The sequence below is a fragment of the Bos grunniens genome, chromosome X, assembly GCF_055505025.1.
Source record: "Bos grunniens cultivar Pamir isolate PY7600 chromosome X, Bosgru_T2T1.0, whole genome shotgun sequence".
Taxonomy (NCBI): domain Eukaryota; kingdom Metazoa; phylum Chordata; class Mammalia; order Artiodactyla; family Bovidae; genus Bos; species Bos grunniens.
The window spans coordinates 56,585,363-56,605,765 of record NC_141194.1 but is presented as its reverse complement, the minus strand read 5'-3'; the positions used below and the strand labels follow the sequence as shown (position 1 = coordinate 56,605,765).

General features: G+C 41.2%; 1 protein-coding gene across 8 annotated transcripts in view; it reads right to left on the bottom strand.

The window, feature by feature from the left end:
• Positions 1-17,043, bottom strand: part of ZNF41 (zinc finger protein 41) — a 73,071-nt gene extending 56,028 nt beyond the window's left edge. For 4 of the 8 annotated variants that reach the window (XM_086386372.1, XM_086386367.1, XM_086386369.1 and 1 more), the window contains exons 1-2: positions 16,839-17,043; positions 87-321 (exon numbers count right to left, since the gene is read on the bottom strand). In XM_086386372.1, coding sequence (XP_086242498.1) covers positions 87-158 — 72 coding nt within the window. In that variant the 5' untranslated portion in view covers positions 159-321; positions 16,839-17,043. Of the gene's footprint in view, positions 1-86; positions 385-16,085; positions 16,648-16,838 lie in introns of those variants that run through there. The other 4 variants (XM_086386373.1, XM_086386368.1, XM_086386371.1 and 1 more) reach the window with 4 other exon arrangements.
• Positions 17,044-20,403: the final 3,360 nt, after the last annotated feature.

Genomic DNA, 20,403 nt, shown 5'->3' with positions numbered 1-20,403 from the left:
TGTCCCCGCCCTAAGTCCCTAGCAACAGGTCAGAGCCATCTCCTCACTGGATGAACTCCTGCCCCTGAAGCCCTCTCCCTCCTCACCTCACACACGCTGCCTTGTCCCTCTGCAGCCAGGTCTGGGGACCACTGGGGATAGCTCTGGATGGCTGGCATCTTCCTCAACCCTTGGGCTCTCTTGCTCACAACGCTGCTCTTCTTGAGACCCTGAGGCCAGGCTGGTCCGTGGACTCAGTGTGAGCTTCTGGGGCTGGAAGGAAGATCCTGGAGCCTTCTCTATGGGGTCTGGCCCAAGGGCTCCGCAGAGACTTCAAAAAATCTGGAAAGGCAGTGTCCATGTGGTCAATCATTCAGCATTCAGCATTCAACCCACAAACGTTTCCTGGGGGCACCAAAGAATAGTTAACACTGGATAGTGTGGGAAAGTTCAGTAACCAACACCTACATAGAATGCGGACAAAACTCATGTAAAATGAATGAGAGTTTTAATTCCAGCTCTTTTGCATTCTAGCTAGAATCTAGGGAAGTCACTTTAGTCTGAGTTTTTTCACTTTAAAACTGAGGATGAAAACACCCATCTCACAGGGCTATTAGAGTTAAATGACATGATACTTCAAAAGCACTCACTCTTATTTGGCACTGGGAAAACATCCCAATGATATTAAATATTGCTGTTATTATAAGGTGCAAGGAATGTTTTGTTAGTACTTAATTTAATTTTCAAACTCATCATATGAACTACGTATTACTTTTTCCTATTATTCTCTTTACCATCAGATAGAGCTGTTTGTAACTATTAAGAAATTTGCCCCTGGTCAGGGAACTAAGATCCCACAAGCCACATGGTGCAGCTATATATAAAAAAAAATTACGCCAAGATTACTTAGATTAGGGGAAGGACAGGGATTCAAACCCAGGTCTGCCTAACTCCAAAGTACATTTTCTTTAACTACTGGGCCATATGGTATTCTATATGTGGAAGAATCACAGTAAACATTATTTCTGTTTCTTGCTGCCTTTAAAGTGCTCTGGTTGAAGGGTGACCATATCACATATGCATAAACCAATATTTTGTATAATTCAGTGTACATTCTGGGAAATTTATAGAGCCCACTCTCTTTTGCCAAAGACGGAAACATAAACTCTTTGTACCCTCTCCCCCAATTCCCATCTGGCCCTAAAAGTCAACAAGTCTGCACAGGCTCCTAAATTGGTAACCTACAATGCTTGACAAAAACTGTGTCCCAGATGGTGCCATCAACTGGTTTCCTTAGGCTCTTCAAATAATCACCAACACAGGCAACACAACCTCAATAGAAAATCAACTATTAATCTGTTCAATGGGTCCAACCTGACTTCCTGTAGGACTCCATAACTCACAGCCCATATATAGAGTCAGTGACACTCATAAACCCCTCAAAATAGACCATCACATACTAAATCAAAGGTCCTGCAATTACCAATGTTCATAGGTCCCAATCAATGACTCCTATAGGGTTGCTAAAACTGACCCCCAAAGACCTGAAATCCAAGGCTTGCAATGAATCTTTTACCACCTCAGTGTCCCAATCAGTAACTCTCATGGACTGATCAATGACTTCAGATCTCCAACTCTTATAAAACCTCAAGAATTTCTACAGAGGTCCCAATTACTTACCCACATATATCTAATTATGTTTCTTCAAGGATTTCCCAAGATTATCACTCACTGATTCAACATGAATGCAATCTATAGGCCCCAAATTATCTAATCTTCAGTTCAGTTCAGTTCAGTCGCTCAGTCATGTCCGACTCTTTGTGACCTCATGGACTGCAGCATGCCAGGCCTCCCTGTCCATCACCAACTCCCGGAGTTTACTCAAACTTATGTCCATTGAGTCGGTGATGCCATTCAACCATCTCATCCTCTCTCGTCCCCTTCTCCTCCTGCCCTCAATCTTTCCCAGCATCACAGTCTTTTCAAATGAGTCAGTTCTTCGCATCAGGTGGCCAAAGTATTGGAGTTTCAGCTTCAACATCAGTCCTACCAATGAACACCCAGGACTGATTTCCTTTAGGATGGACTGGTTGGATCTCCTTGCAGTGGAAGGGGCACAGAAGTGCAGCTGAGAGGAGCTACCCCACGTCCCAGCATTAGGGTCTTTTCAAATGAGTCAGTTCTTCCCATCAGGTGGCCAAAGTATTGGAGTTTCAGCTTTAGTATCAGTCCTTCCAACGAATATTCAGGACTGATTTCCTTTAGGATGGACTGGTTGGATCTCCTGGCTGTTCAAGAGACACTTAAGAGTCTTCTCCAACACCAAAGTTCAAAAAGCATCAATTCTTCAGTGCTTAGCTTACTTTATAGTCCAACTCTCACATCCATACATGACTACTGGAAAAACCATAGCCTTGACTAGACGGACCTTTGTTGGCAAAGTAATGTCTCTGCTTTTTAATATCCTGTCTAGGTTGGTCATAGCTTTTCTTTCGAGTGAGAGAGTCAATTCCTAGGCAGATTGATAAGAAGTCTGGGGTCCCCAAGGAGGAGAAAGGGGCCTGGGGCTCTCAAAGCGGAGATAGGGCTCTGGAATTCTCAAGGAGGAGGAAAGGACAAACATCTTTTTTTCTCTACATTCCTTAGTCTTAGTGACATAATACATTTTTTCTTTAAGTCTGTAACTGATGATTACACCACAAACAGCTCAGTTTGAACTCTGTACTAGTGATTATACAACAGCAGTGTATCCTGACTGAGGACAGTTTCTCCTTCCTGAAAACCTGTAAATTATGGGACTGGGTCTGGTAAAATTTTCACAGACTTGAGACATTCTTTTGATTTATTGTAATAATTAATTAAAAACTATATAACTCCCTTGCTAACACCTGCGAGGGGGTGGCATTCTCCATCCCCCTTCTGATATCTATGTCAGAAGCTTTCTCTGTCCCTTTTCTTACTTTAATAAAACTCTGCTACACAAAAGCTCTTAAGTGATCAAGCCTGGTTCCTGGTCCCAAAGTTAAATCTTCTTTGGAGATCACGAATTGGACATTGTTCACCATAAGCTATCACAAGGAGCAAGCGTCTTTTAATTTCATGGCTGCAGTCACCATCTGCAGTGATTTTGGAGCCCCCCAAAATAAAGCCTGTCACTGTTTCCATTGTTTCCCCATCTATTTGCCATGAAGTGATGGGACCAGATGCCATGATCTTAGTTTTCTGAACGTTGAATTTTAAGCCAACTTTCTCATTCTCCTCTCTCACTTTCATCAAGAGGCTCTTTAGTTCTCTTTTACTTTCTGCCATAAGGGTGGCGTCATCTGCATATCTGAAATTATGGATATTTCTCCTGGCAATCTTGATTCCAGCTTGGGCTTCTTCCAGCCCAGCATTTTGCATGATGTACTCTGCATTTAAGTTAAATAAGCAGGGTGACACTATACAGCCTTGACGTACTCCTTTCCCGATTTGGAACCAGTCTGCTGTTCCACGTCCAGTTCTAACTGTTGCTTCTTGACCTGCATACAGATTTCTCAAGAGGCAGGTCAGGTGGTCTGGTATTCCCATCTCTTTACGAATTTTCCGCAGTTTGTGGTGATCCACACAGTCAAAGGCTTTGGCATAGTCAATGAAGCAGAAGCAGATGTTTTTCTGGAACTCTCACTTTTTCAATGATCGAATGGATATTGGCAATTTGATCTCTGGTTCCTCTGCCTTTTCTAAATCCAGCTCGAACAACTGGAAGTTCTCGGTTCACGTACTGTTGAAGCCTGGCTTGGAGGATTTTGAGTATTACTTTGCTAACGTGTGAGATGACTGTAATTGTGCGGTAGTTTGAGGATTCTTAGGCATTGCCTTTCTTTGGGATTGGAATGAAAACTGACCTTTTCCAGCTAATCTTATTGGACTTTAACTCCACGATCCTCCCTGACAAAAATCCTTGCAATCCTTCACTCCCAGAGGAACCAAATCAACCCCAAATCTGGTTTGGCACTGAATTTAAAAGGTAAAAAGAAACCTTAAAATGCTGCCAGGGGGGACTTCCCTGGTGGTCTATTGACTAAGACTCCATGCTCCCGATGCAGGGAGTCTGGGTTCGATCCCTGGTCAGAGAACTAGATCCCACATGTTGGAACTAAGAGTTTGCATGCTGCAACTAAAGATCCTGAATGCTACAACTAATACTGAAGATATCAGGTGCCACAACTAAGCCCCAGTGCAACCAAATTTTAAAAATAAATAAATACATAAAAATAATATCACATGAAAAGCTTCCATTAAAAGAATAGTTGTAAAAAAATGCTCCCAAGCAGAAACAACATGCTATTTACAATGGAAAGGGATCACAATGGCACTAGACTTATTTGCAACAATTAAAAACCATATTAGACAAAAAACACCTAAAAATTATTGAGATAAAGGGATTGAGATTTAAGAATTGAAAACACGCTCAATACCATTCTTCTGTCAGAGCAAAACACAATTTTAGACATACAAACATTTACAGTATTATATGGCAATATTAGCATCTTAGGAGAATACTCAAGGGAATAGTGTAAACAATTACAAAGTAAATAGTAATAGAAAACTCAAAATTGGAGGAATGCACTTTTGAGAAATGATTATTGCAATTGATATATACTTATAACTGAGTAAAGAAAAATAATGTAATTGGGAATTTGGAACAAATAACATTGTTACTTTGTGGCTCAGCTGGTAAAGAATCTGCCTGCAATGCAGGAGACCTGGCTTCAATCCTTGGGTTGGGAAGATCCCCTGGAGAAGGGAAAGGCTACCCACTCCAGTATTTTGGCCTGGAGAATTCCATGGACTGTATAGTCCATGTTGTCACAAAGAGTAGCACACAACTGAATGACTTTCACTTCACTATTATTAAGTGGAAAAAATTTAAATAACTTATCCAAGGTCACATAGATTGTAAGTCTTACTCCAGAGCCTGTTCTCTTAATCATTAAGTTATACCACCAGTATTCATGTATGGATGTGAGAAAGCAAAAGTGAAGTCGCTCAGTTGTTTCCAACTCTTTGCAACCCCATGGACTGTAGCCTACCAGGCTCTTCCATCCATGGGATTTTCCAGGCAAGAGTACTGGAGTGGGTTGCCATTTCCTTCTCCAACAGATATGAGAGTTGGACCAAAAAGAAGGCTGAGTGCTGAAGAATTGATGCTTTAGAACTGTGGTGATGGAAAAGACTCTTGAGAGTCCCTTGGACAGCAAGGAGATCAAACCAGTAAATCCTAAAGGAAATCAATCCTGAAATATTCATTGGAAGGATTGATGCTGAAGCAGAAGCTCCAATACTTTGGTCACCTGATGCAAACAGGCGACTCATTGGAAAAGACCCTGATGTTTGGAAAGACTAAAAGCAAAAGGAGAATGGGTTGGCAGAGGATGAGATGGTTAGATAGCATCACTGACTCAATGGACATGAACTTGAGCAAACTCCGGGAGATAATGGAGAACAGAGGAGCCTGGTGCTACAGTCCATGGGATCACAAACAGTCATACACAACTTAGTGACTGAAGAAAAACAACAACAAATGCTGAAAACTATAAAAGGCTGATGAGGCAAATCAACAAAGATCTATATAAATGTATAGGTACTGTGTCTATGGCATGGTAAAAATACCAATTCTCCACTAGTTGATCTGCAGATTTAATACAATTTCTACCAAAACCTCAGCAAGAATTTTTTGTAGATATAGGCAAAATTATTCTAAAATCTGTGTGAAAAGACAAAGGATATGCAATAGAGAACAGTTAAAGCAATTCTGACAAAGAATTAAGTGGGAGAAATCAACATACTTGATTTCAATACTTTTTATTTACCCCGGGTGGCGCTAGTGGTAAAGTGCCCGACTGCCAATACAGAAGACTTAACAGACGTGGGTTTGATCTCTGGGTTGGGAAGATTCCCTGGAGGAGGGCACAGCAACCCACTCCAGTATTCTTGCATGGAGAATCCTATGGACAGAGGAGCCTGGCCGGCCACAGTCCATAGGGTGGCAAAGAGACGGATATGACTGAAGCAACTTAGGATGCACACATAGGAATCAAGACAATAGGGTATAGATGAATGGATAGGCACATAGACCAATGGAACAGAATCAGTTCAATTCAGTTCAGTTCAGTTCAGTTGCTCCGTCGTGTCCGACTCTTTGCGACCTCATGGACTGCAGCATGCCAGGCCTCCCTGTCTGTCACCAACTCCTGGAGTTTACTCAAACTCATGTCCATTGAGTCGATGATGCCATCCAACCATCTCATTTTCTTTTGTCCCCTTCTCCTCCCACCTTCAGTCTTTCCCAGTATCAGGGTATTTTGCAATGAATCAGTTCTTCCTATCAGGTGGCCAAAGTATTGGAGTTTCAGCTTTAGCATCAGTCCTTCCAATGAATATTCAGGACTGATTTCCTGTACGATGGACTGGTTGGATCTCCTTGCAGTCCAAGGGGCCTCAAGAGTCTTCTCCAACACCACAGTTCAAAAGTATCAAATCTTCAGCACTCAGCTTTCTTTATAGTCCAACTCTCACATCCATACATGACCACTGGAAAAACCATAGCTTTGACTAGACGGACCTTTGTTGGCAAAATAATGTCTTTGCTTTTTAACATGTTGTCTAGGTTGGTCATAACTTTTCTTCCAAGGAGTAAGCGTCTTTTAATTTCATGGTTGCAGTCACCATATGTGGTGATTTTAGAGTCCCAAAGAATAAAGTCTGTCTCTGTTTCCCCATCTATTTCCCATGAAGTGATGGGGCCAGATGCCATGATCTTAGTTTTCTGAATGTTGAGCTTTAAGCCAACTTTTTTACTCTCCTCTTTCACTTTCATCAAGAGGCTCTTTAGTTTTTCTTCACTTTCTGCCATAAGGGTGGTGTCATCTGCATATCTGAGGTTACTGATATTTCTCCCAGCAATCTTGATTCCAGCTTGTGCTTCTTCCTGCCCAGCATTTCTCATGATGTACTCTGCATTTAAGTTAAATAAGCAGGGTGACAGTATACAGCCCTGATGTATTCCTTTCCCTATTTGGTACCAGTCTGTTGTTCCATGTCCAGCTCTAACTGTTGCTTCCTGACCTGCATACAGATTTCTCAAGAGGCAGGTCAGGTAGTCTGGTATTCCCATCTCTTTAATAATTTTCTAGTTTGTGATGATCCGTACAGTCAAATGCTTTGGAGTAGTTAAGAATTTTCTACAGTTTGTGGTGATCCACACAGTCAAAGACTTTGGCATAGTCAATGAAGCAGAAGTAGATGTTTTTCTGGAACTCTCTTGCTTTTTTGATGATCCAACGGATGTTGGCAATTTGATCTCTGGTTCCTCTGCCTTTTCTAAATCCAGCTTGAACATCTGGAAGTTCATGGTTCACGTACTGTTGAAGCTTGGCTTGGAGAATTTTGAGCATTACTTTACAAGTGTGTGAGATGAGTGCAATTGTGCAATAGTTTGAGGATTCTTTGGCATTGCCTTTCTTTGGGATTGGAATGAAAACTGATATTTTCCAGTCCTGTGACCACAGATGAGTTTTCCAAATTTGCTGGCATATTGAGTGCAGTACTTTCACAGCATCATCTTTCAGGATTTGAAATAGCTCAACTGGAATTCCATCACCTCCACTAGCTTTGTTCATAGTCATGCTTTCTAAGGCCCACTTGACTTTGCATTCCAGGATGTGTGGCTCTAGGTGAGTGATCACACCATGGTGATTAGCTGGGTCGTAAAGATCTTTTTTGTGTAGTTCTGTGTATTCTTGCCACCTCTTCTTAATTTCTTCTGCTTCTGTTAGGTCCATACCATTTCTGTCTTTTATTGTGCCCATTTTTGCATGAAATGTTCCCTTGGTATCTCTAATTTTCTTGAAGAGATCTCTAGTCTTTCCTATTCTATTGTTTTCCTCTATTTCTTTGCACTGATCACCGAGGAAGGCTTTCTTATCTCTCCTTGCTATTCTTTGGAACTCTGCATTCAAATGGGTACATCTTTCCTTTTCTCCTTTGCTTTTCACTTCTCTTCTTTTTACAGCTATTTGTAAGGCCTTCTCAGACAGCCATTTTCCCGCTGCTCCAGTGCCTACCATCTTGCTGAGGTTTCTCTGATCTTGGGCATGGGGTATCTCCTTACAGCCGCTCCAGCGAAGCACATGGAACAGAATAGAGGACACAGATATCGCCTCCTACAAATACAGTCATGTAAAATTTTTTACAAAGGTACAAAACCAATTCAATATCTTTTCAACAAATGGTGCTAGAGTAATTGGATATTGACAAGCAAACAAACAACAACAAGACATAAAACAAAAAAATAAACCCAAATTAATCTCATTCTAATTGTTACACTGGGGTTTCCATAGTGGCTCAGCAGTGAAGAATCTGCCTGCAATGCAGGAGATGCTGGTTCGATCCCTGGGTAGGGAAGATCCCTTGAAAGATGGCATGGCAATCCACTCCAGTATTCTTGCCTGGAGAATCCCATGGACAGAGGAGCCTGGTGGGCTAGTCCATAGGGTTGCAAAGAGTTGGTCAGATATGACTGAAGCAACTGAGCACAAGAATGCATAAAAAATTAACCCAAAATGGATCATAGATTTATGTGTAAAATGTAAAACTGTTGGAAGAGAACAGAAGAGAAAATTGTCAGGACTTAGGGCTTAGTGAAGAGTTCTAAGTATGACACCAAAAACATGATTTAAAAAAAATAGATAAGTTTATCAAAATTAAAAATTGTAGCTCTGCAAAAGACACTCTTAAGAGGATGAAATGACAAGCTGCATACTGAGAGAAAATATTCACAAACCCCTTATTTGACAAAAGACTAATATTTATAACATATAAAGAACTAAATGGACAAAAGACATGAAGAGATATTTTACCAAAGAGAATATGTGGAGGGCAAATAAGCACATGGGAATATGTTCAACATCCACAGACAAGCATATTCTAAAATTTATATGGAAAGACAAGACCCCTAGAATAGCTAAACCAGTCTTTTTTTTTTTTTGCCATGCCATGTGGCAAGCAGGATCTTAGTTCCCCAAACAGGAATTGAACCCACACCTTCCGCAGTAGACTTGAGAGTCCAGTGGACCCAGAGCTAAACCAGTCTTAACAAGGAAGAATAAAGTGGGAGAATCATCCTAATAAATATTAAAAGTTTACTACATGGATTATTAATCAAAAACTGATTTGGGCAGAGGGACAGACACATATCAATGGAACAGAATAGAGGATGCAGAAATAGCCCCACATAAGCATGACCAACTGATTTTTTTTTTACAAACAGGTAAAACAACTCAATGGTGCTAGAACAATTGTACATCCAGAGCAACCTTCCAGGCTGAATATAGATGTTCTGTGAGGAAGGCATGTCCAGAGAGGTCATGGAAGCTCTGTACCTTTCCCCCTATAAGTTGCCCTGTGGATCCCTTCCATCTGGCTGTTCCTGAGTTGTATCTTTATAATAAACTGGTAAACAGTTTTTTCTTGATATCTGAGCTATTCTAGCAATTACTAAACCTTAGGAAGAGGTGCTGGGAAACCCCAATTTATAGCCAGTAAATCAGAAGTATGGGTGGCCTGGGACTTGCAGTGACTGGCATCTGAAGTGGGGGCAGTGGGATTGAGCCCTTTAATTTATGGGATCTGATGCTAACTCCAGATGGTTGTTGTTTAGTTGATAAGTCATGTTTGACTCTGAGACCCCATGGACTGTAGCCCACCAGGCTTCTCTGCCCATGGGATTTCCCTGGCAAGAATACTGGTAGGCAGTGTCAAAATAGAAAGATGGTAACGATAACCTTATATGCGAGACAGCAAAAGAGACACAGATGTATAGAACAGTCTTTTGGACTCTGTGGGAGAAGGCGAGGGTGGGATGATTTGAAAGAATAGCATTGAAACATGTATATTATCATATGTGAAACAGGATCGCCAGTCCAGGTTCGATGCATGAGACAGGGTGCTCAGGGCTGGTGCACTGGGATGACCCAGAGGGATGGGATGGGGAGGGAGGTGGGAGGGGGGGCTCAGGATGGGGAATACACGTATACCCATGGCTGACTCATGTCAATGTATGGCAAAACCACCTCAATATTGTAAGGTAAAAAGCTTCCAATTAAAATAAATAAGTTAAAAAATTGAGTTGTTGGACATTCAGTTGGTGTCAGAGAATCAGAGTTTTTAGATTGGACGCCAAAAGCATAATCCATAAAAGCAAACACTGATAAACTGGGTCTTGTCAAAAATTTAAAAACCTTTGCTCTGAAAAAGGCCAGAGGATGGAAAAGATGAAGAGAATGAAAAGACAAGCTACTGACTGTGAACAATACGTGAAGATAACATATCTGACAAAAGACTGGTATGTAGAATATATAAAACACTCTCAAAGCTCAACAGTAAAATCATCCAAACAATTCAATTAGAAAATACTAACAGACATTTCACCAAAGAGGATACATAGATGGCAAATAAGCATATGAAAATAGTTCCCCTATTATCTACCAGGGAAATGCAAATGAAAACTACAATGAGATATCACTACACATATATCAGAATAGCTAAAATAAATACTGACAATGCAAAACACTGGTGAGGATGCAGAATAACTGGATCTCTCTTACATTGCTGAAAAAACGTCAAAAGTTTATACACTATATGATTTGATCAATATAACAATTTTGAAGTGACAAAATTTTAGACATGGAGAACAGATCAGTGGTTTCCAAGGGTTAGTAGAGACAAGAAGTGAACAGTGTGGTTATAAAAGGGCAAGGCTAGGGATCACTGTGATATTGGAACCATTCAGTATTTTGACTATGGTGATGGATATACAAAGCTTCACAGGTGATCAAATTGTATGAAACTTAGTACACACATATATGTATGAGTAAGACTGAGGAAATCTGACGAAGATGGTTGAATTGTATCAGGATCAAAATTCTGGTTGGTATATTATACTTTAATTTTGTAAAATGTCACAACTGGAGGAAAATAGCAAAGTGCACAAGGGATCACTTTGCATTATTTTTTTACAACTGCATGTGAATCCACAGTTATCTCAAAATATATTTCAATTAAAAAATGTTTAAATGATGTTCAATGTCAATGTTCAAAAAATTGTTCAAAGCTTTTGTAAGCAAAGGAAACCATTGACAAAATGAAAAGACAACCTACTGAATGGGAGAAAACATTTGCAAATGATATGACTGATAAGAAATATCCAACATATTATATATAAACAGCTCATACAACTCAATATCAAAAAACAAACAACCCAATTTAAAAATGGACAGAAATGATACTGTGTATAGTATCAAACCCTATATATGCTGTATCTCTTATACACATGCATACCTATGATAAAATTAATTTACGATTTGGGTACAATAAGAGATTAACAACAACTAATAATAAAATAGAACTATAACAATATACTGGGACAAAAGTTAGGTAAATGTGGCCTGTCTCTCTTAAAATACCTTATTGAATGGAAACGCAGATATAAAGAACAGACCTGTGGACACAGTTCGGGGAGGAGAGGATAGGACAAATCAAGAGAGTAGCACTGATGGATAAACACTACCACGTGTATATAGCTAGCTAGTAGGAAGCTGCTTTATAACACAGGGAGCCCAGCCGGGTGCTCTGTGAAGATCTAGAGGGGTGGGATAGGGTGGGGGAGGCTCAAGAGGGAGGGGGTAATATATATGTATGATTATGGCTAATTCACATTGTTGTACAGCAGAAACCATCACAACACTGTTAAGTAATTACCTTCCAATTAAAAACACACAGAAAAAATGGGCAGAACTAAATAGACATTTTTCCAAAGAAGAAATGAAGATGGTCAACAGGCACATGAAAAGATGCTCAGCATCATTAGTCATCAGGGAAATTCAAATCAAAACCACAATGAGATATCACCACACACCTGTCAGAATGGCTAGTAGCAAAAAGCCTACAAATAACAAATGTTGGCAAGGATGTGGAGAAAAGGGAACCCTTGTACACTGTGATGGGAATGTAAATTGGTACAGCCACTGTGGAAAACAGTATAGAGGTTTCTTGAAAAGCTAAAAATAGAACTACCATATGACCCAGCAATCCCACTCCCCATCACTTTACTTAGAGAATATTGGCTTAAACAACAAATATTTATTTCTTACAATTCTGGAGGCTGGGAAATCCAAGCTCAAATGTCAGCAGATTTGGTGTCTGGTGAGAACCTGCTTCCTGATTCATAGACAGCCATCTTCTTGTGTCCTCACATGGCAAAAGGTGGAAAGGAGCTCTCTGAGGTTTCTTTTATAAGGACACTAATCCTATTCATGAGGGCTCTACCCTCATGACCTAATCACCTCCCAAAGGCCTTACCTCTTAATACCATCACACTAGGATTTAGGATTTCAAGGTGTGAATTTGGGTGGGAGGGGGCACATAAACATGCAGTCCATTGCACACATCAAAAGATTCTCAACATTCACTGCTGCTGCTGCTAAGTCACTTCAGTCGTGTCTGACTCTATGCAACCCCATAAGACGGCAGCCCACCAGGCTCCCCTGTCCCTGGGATTCTCCAGGCAAGAACACTGGAGTGGGTTGCCATTTCCTTCTCCAGTGCATGAAAGTGAAAAGTGAAAGTGAAGTCGCTCAGTTGTATCCGACCCTCAGCGACCCCATGGACTGCAGCCTTCCAGGCTCCTCCGTCCATGGGATTTTCAAGGCAAGAGTACTGGAGTGGGGTGCCATTTAGGGAAATAGAAATAAAAACCACAATGAGACACCACTTCACAATCATTAAGATGGCTAGAATAAAAAAAAAAAAAACAGACAATAACAAGTGTTAAGAACGACACATTGAAACCTTCATATATTGCTGGTAGCATGTAAAATGGTGTGACTATTTTGAAAAACAGTTTGGCAGTTCTTTAAAGGTACCGTATGACCTAGCAATTCCACTTCTGAGAGAAATGAAAATATACAAACTTGTGTACAAGTTTTTGTACACAAATGTTCACGGCAGCATTACTCATGGTAGCGAAAACAACCCAAATATCTATCAACTGATGAATGGATAAACAAAATGAGGTATATCGACACAAAGGAATATTATTCAGTAATAAAGAATGAAGTACTGATACATGGTATAGCATGGATGAATCTTGAAAACATTCTAAGTGAAAAAAGATAGTCACTGAAGAGCATATATTGTTTGATTCCATATATATGAAAGGTCTAGAATAGGCAAATTTATAGAGACAAAGTAAATCAGTGGCTGCTTGCAGCTGGAGGTGTGGGGTGGGAATGTGGAACCAGTACAATGTTTCCTTTTGGGGGTGATGAAGTGTTCTAAAATTGGATTATGAGGGTGATTTGCACAACTTGAACATACAATTGAATTGTAAGCTTTAAATGTTGAAGTTTGTGGAAGGTAAATTATATCAATAAAGCTGTTAGAAAAAGAAAAGATCATGTAGTTAGTAAGTGGCCATGCAGGATTTCAAATCCAGTATCTGGAAAGGGGAAGGTATTTAACAAACATTTGTTGAATGAATGAATGAATATCCTTCACTTCCAAATTAGCAACAAGATTGAGGTTCTCTCCATCAAGTATCATTCAACATTGTTCTGAAAGCTCTCACTAATGCAATAGAAAATGAAGTAATCAGAAAAAAATATTTGAAAGGAAGAGAGAATCATTGTTAATTGAGTGTGACATGATATTGTATCTAGAAAAACTAAGAGACCATAAAAGGCAACTATAATTCACATGAGAATGTGATAACTGGATTGTATAAGAAATAACATACAAAAAAGAAAAAATTTTAAATCAATATTTTCCCCCCTATGGAAATAGAGAAATGTGCTATTTATTGTGATGATGAAATCAAGTGTAAGATATCTAAGAATGAACTTTAAAAAAAGGTCCTGAATCCATAAGAAGAAAACTATAAAATAGAGTTTTAATGGTTGCTTTTGAAGTAAAATAAAGTGGTTTTTAACATTCATATGAAAGAATAAATGCTAAAAAATATTAAAGAAAACAACCAAAGAAAGGAAGAGTGAGGGGATTAGCACTATTAAATATTAAACATATTCCTAAAGTCACAACAGTTTTTTGAAAGGGAGTAGATACATATATAGAAGAAAAAATTGAGTTCAGAAACAGAACATTTGGGAATTTATGTGACAAAAGTGGCATTTAACTGAGTTTGAAAAGAGTATTCATTTAATGATTGGTGCTGTCAAATATTCTAACCAAATGGAAAATACAAACTTTAATCTCATCTCATACCACAGACCAGAATTTTCCAGTTGGATTAAAATTTAACCCTAAAACAATGAAAATTTAAATTTAAGTCATATATTTACTTAAGCACCAAATCAGGGAGAACTCACTAGGCAAGACACGATATTTAGAACTTGTAAAGAAAAATTATCTAATCAGATGACTATTTTTCTAATTATATATGAAGACATGTTTCAAAAATCAAGATATAAAGAGAGATAAAAGGAAAAGAAAAAAAATAAAGAGAGATAAAGGGGAAAATTACAATAAATGACAGGTTAATATCCATAAATTAGTGAGAAAGACAAACTGCATAAAGGAAAAAAATAGCTAAGGATATAAAAAATTTCTAAATACATTTCAATGGCCAATAAATATGAGACGTTCGGCTGCCAGTTGTCAGGAAGATGCACATCAAAGTAAGCTACATACTGTTTTGTTTGGCCCTCAGAGCAGAAATTTAAAAAGCAGCAACAATCAGTGCAGGAGATGATTTTGGAGTGAGCCCTTTTATATGCTGCTAGTGGGAGATATAATTTTACAAAAGTCTTGGAAAATAACTGAAATTTCAATACATACCTCCACTTTAAGGAACATCCATTCCTGTACCTAATGATCACTCAGATGACAGTCTCTGGGTATAATTTAGAAATCAATAACAAAAATTTCAACTTTGGGGGAAATCAAAATCTCATACCTAAATAACTAAGGGATCAGAGAGAAAACCAGAACAGAAATTAGAAAACATTATTAATAAACTATGGTGAAAGTGTTACATATAAAAACTTGTGACATGAAACTAAAGTGTTCTTAGAGAAAAATTCATGAAAGAGAAAATTATGGAATATTAATTAAGATAAGCATTCAATTTAGGAATTAAAAAATAGGAATAAAAGAAAAAATCTAAAGAAAAGAAATAATGAAATCAAGGGCAGAAACTAATGACACAGGAAACAAAGATACAGGAGGACCAAGAAGATCAAAAGTAGGTTTTTGAAACAATCACATCTCAATTCTAAAACCACCGATCACTGATCCCATGAAGCAGCGTGGGGTCCATAGGCCCCTCTATCACTATCAACAGTCCCAAATAAATGTATCATTCATCCCACAGAGCTCCATCACTCACACCACAGAAACCTTGACCATCCACCCAATAAACCCAATAATATACCTTTTAGATCCTGCAACACTCATCCCACGGCCCTCATCACTCACCTCAAAAACTCTCTATCACTCACTCATTCTCCAATCCTCACCTCACAGGCTCTCCACCATTCACTCTACAGACCACCCATTACTCTCTGAAAGATCCTCATCACTCACATCACTGAACCCCATCATTTACCTCACAGACCGCTCCATCACATAACCTCAGTAATCCCCATGATGCCTCACAGAATGCCCATGATTCGCTGCACAGGTCCTCCAAGCACCAACCTCACAGAGCTCGAATCACATCTCTGACACCAGATCACTCACACCACAGTCCCCATTCCTTACTCCACTTACCCTTGATCACTCACTCCATAGACATTCACTGCTTATCCCACAGACCCAGTCACTTACCCCATCGGTGGCCTCCAAGAAGCTCATCACTCACCCTACAGACTCCTCATCGCTCACCTCATCAATGCCCCCTTCTCACCCTATAGACTGTATCACTGACCCCACAGATTCCCCAAAATTCAGCACACAGACTGCTTATTACTTTCCCTACTGCCTCCATCATTCACCCACAAACCCGTGTCGCTCCACCTCACAGACTCCAGAGAAGCCCCATTACTCACCCCACAGAATACCATCACTGAGCAAGAAAGCCATGTCCTAACGCCCCCATAATTATGTCAATGCTTTACTGCTGCTAAATCGCCGTCTCAATTAAACTCAGTCCCAGAGCCCAAAGTGTTGAAACTGCCTCTGCGGGACGCTGACGTTTCTGGACTTCACACTGCACATGCTCAGTGTCGGCGCCGAAGCCGCCGTCCACCCCAATTACACCGGGTGCACTCACGAGGTGTCAGTGCGTGCGCGTGTCTGTGTGTGTCGGAGGAGAGGCGGGCTTTCCAATTTTCTTTAGTGACTTTGTCAGACCACTAACATGGCTGTCCTCTTGGGAGTGTCTCTCCGGGAGTCGCCATCTTGGGAGGGTGGGCATCTCTGCGGCTGCGGAACCAGCGGTCCCTAGCCAGACCTGCCTCGGCGAGGTTTCCCAGGGAGCCGATCCGGCCCAGCAGGTCGGGCTGCGGCTCCCAGAGTCTTCCCTCCTGCGCCGCATCCTCCACTGTTACCCCAAGCGTAGGCCTGGTGTCTTCTCTGCGTCCTGGGGCCCCGCCCTCCGGCCATATCCCCAGGGGCCGAGGCATCTTCACACGTAGTAACTCCCCCTGCCCCCTCCCCTATCCTAGCTAGAAAGACACCTCCAAGCCACCGGCCGGACACTGGCGCCCCCTCCCCAGCCCCACTGCTCCAGGTGCAGAAAGGCCCCTGATCCGTGCAGGCGGCTCGCGGCGGCAGAGCCCCGGGCGCCGCTGCGTGCCCACCTGACGGCGCCTCTGTCCACCCGTCCGCTGGGGGCATCGCCCGGCTCCGGCTGTCACCGACCCTGGGTATTTGCCACGGGGGGAATAGTACGTGTCAAATTTAGGCCAGGAAGCGGAAGTTGCCCGCAGCAAGAGTTTAACCACTGTGGGCGCGGGGAGCTGAGGTGGTTGAGCGCCAGAAACCAAGTATCTGTGCACGGAGCGGGGGCGGGGGGGTTGGGAGGGGGGACTTGTGACATCAGTAATGGGACATTTCATTCATTAAAACAAGAAAAAACTCGAGTACTCAGGCTTCCCTGTTTCCTTATATAAGCATGAAGGCTAAAGCTCTCTTCTAAATATCCAAGGTTTCAAGGTTTTTTGTTTGTTTTTTAAGATTTATTTATTTAATATTGGACTGCACTGGTTTTCTTCCTTGCTGCTGCAGGTTTTCTCTAGTTGTGGCGAGTGGCTTATTGTGGTGGCTTCTCTGGGAGCCCGGGCTCTAGGCACCAGGCTTCAGTAGTCGTGGAGCTTTGGCTCAGTAGTTGTGGCACAGGGGCTTAGCTGCTCCTCAGCATGTAGGATCTTGGAGCCGGTTTCTGCTGCATTGGCAGGTAGATTATTAACCACTAGACCACCAGGAAAGCCCCAAGTTCCAAGTTTTGATTTGATTCATTTTCATTAGTATTCAGTTTCAAGTGCTAATTTGTAACCGTTTCCCCCTTTTGACGCAAGGATTATTTAGAAATTCAGTGTCAAACTTGCCTTAAGCCTCAAGTATGAGACCCAGTTTTCCACAATGTTTCATTTCTTGATTGAAAAGACTATTTTCCAGCTGTTGGATATAGCATATGTGTTTATTGTTTTGAGCTTGTTAGTGTGTGTGTTAGTTGGGAAATGAAAATATCTCCTGCCATATTAATAAACAAGAAATGTTTAAGGAGGAAAGAGACAGAACAGGCTCCATCTTGGGCCGGACTGTGGACTTTGAGCTATGTGCCCAGTATCTATGGAAATGACATACCAACTGGAAAACCAGACTCCCCGGGATGGAAGAGCCCCAGGGCTCGTACCTAGACTCTCCATCAGCTAAAAGAATACCCTAATTATATGTGTAACCAAATAGAATCACAAATTCTATTATGCTTATTGGGGTATGACCACAGGCCTATTGATAATTGTCCACTGTTAACTACCTATGCTTAATGCATACGAATCACCGGTTAACTTTGTATCTTTCATTTGTTCAGACTAGTTTCAGAGAATTTGAGGAGGTGGGTTTGAGCATGTACACTTAGGGTATATAAGGTTTTCACAAAAACTGGCTGGAGTCCTTGGCTAAGAAGAGACTCAGCCTTGGGCCCGCCGGTGTAATAAATTGCACTCCACTATCTGCATTGTCCTTCTGAGTAAGTTTGTTTCCAGGAATGTGAGGCTACAACAATGTCACTGCTGCTGCTGCTAAGTCACTTCAGTCGTGTCTGACTCTGTGTGACCCCATAGACGGCAGCCCACCAGGCTCCCCCATCCCTGGGACTCTCCAAGCAAGAACACTGGAGTGGGTTGCCATTTCCTTCTCCAATGCAGGAAAGTGAAAAGTGAAAGTCGCTCAGTCGTGTCCAACCCTCAGCGACCCCATGGACTGCAGCCTACTAGGCTCCTCCGTCCATGGGAGTTTCCAGGCAAGAGTACTGGAGTGGGGTGCCACTGCCTTCTACAATGTCACAGCCATCAGCTATTTCTGGCCTCCAAATGTGAATGATCGCTCCCAAAACTGCCATCCAGCGGGCGTTGCCACCCCCCATAGTAATTGCTGAGGAGCTGGAGAATACCAGAAGCAAGGTGAACAAGGAAACAGGATTGGCCCCAAATAGCTGAGGTGCATATGAAAGGAATGAATTCAGTGAGCTCAGAGGCTTGCATCTTTCCATACAAAGAAGGCTAAATTCCTTGATACCTGATATGTGGTGTTCAGACCACCTGCTCCCTTTATTGCAAATTTGCACAGAGCCTGACTTCCCTTCCTGCATCCTTGGAGCAGTTTTCTCGGAGCTACTGAGATGCTGTCTCCCTGGCTCAGAGTCCTAAACATTCCCACCAAGCAAAATAACCCTCTACTTTCAGGTTGTGACTATACTTTCTTAGTCGACATAGTGTTAGTTGCTCAGTCGTGTCCGACTCTATACGACCTCATGGACTGTGCGGCCTGCCAGGCTCCTCTGTCCATGGAATTCTCCAGGCAAGGATACTGGAATGAGTAGCCATTTCCTTCTCCAGGGGAATCTTCTTGACTCAGGGATCGAACCGGCATCTCCTGTGTCTCCTGCATTGGCAGGCAGATTCTTTACCACTAGTGCCACCAGGGAAGCCCTTGAGCTATTTTAAATGTGTCTGTTTTTCCTGATGATTTTCTTCTGCGTGCTCTCTGAGTTAGTGAGAGAGATCTCCCACTGTACTGGTAAGTCAGATTTTCATTGCACCAGTCAATTTTTGCTTCCTATATTTTGAAGTTTTACTATTAAATCCAAGGGTATTGTGTTGTTGAATAGATACAGCCAAATCACTTCCCCAAAATATTTTAACATTTCCTACTCCCACCAGCACAGTATGAGTCCACCAAGGGAAATCTTTAGCACTGAATGTTGATGCCCTAATTTTTGCCAATCTGAGGGGTAATTTAATTGCTTTAACTTGCACCACCCTGACCACTTGTGAAACTGAGGCTCTTTTTCTGTTTGTTGACAGTTTAGATTTTTCTCTTTGGCAAATATTCATAGCCTTTATTTTCTTTGCAGTGATTTGTCTTTTTCATATCAATTTGTAACAGCTCTTTGTAAACTAGAGATATTGGTTGCATTGTAATACTTTTCCCCAGCTCATTTTGTCCTTTGCATTTTGTAGGTGTCCTTTTATCTGTAATTAGAAAAATGTATTCTTTCATCAAAAATAAGCTTTCTTGGACTTCCCTGGTGGTCCAGTGGTTAAGAATCTGCCTGCAGGGGACATGGGTTTGATCCCTGGTTCAGGAAGATTCCACATGAGAGCAACTAAGCTCATGCACCATAACTACGGAGCCCATGCACCTAGAGCCCATGCTTCACAAGAAGAGAAGCCACTGCAATGGGAAGCCCACATACTGCAACAAGAGTGGCCCCTGCTCCCCACAACTACAGAAAGCACAGCAACAAAGACCCAGTGCAGCCAAAAATAAACATTTTTTTAAAAAAAGCTTTCTTTTCTGGCTTCTTTGTTTCCTGCCTCGCACAGACTCCCTTCTCCATTCCAAGTATTCCTAAAAAGATAGTCTTAACATTTATTTCATTTTTGTTTTAAAATTTTCTACTTATACCTTTATCTAGTTGAAATTGACTCTGACGTATGGTATGAGATTAAGATCAAGCTTCATTGTTGCTGCATCAAATAAAAACAAATCCAGACTTGGATAGGGAGAGACTAGAAAGAAAGGCTATTGCAAATAGGGGGAGAATCCCCATCTCAGAAATCTGCAAGCATCTCAAAACCAAACAGAAAAAGGCTTTTCTTTTATAGATAGGGTAAGGAGGAGGCAAGCCAAGATAAGCAG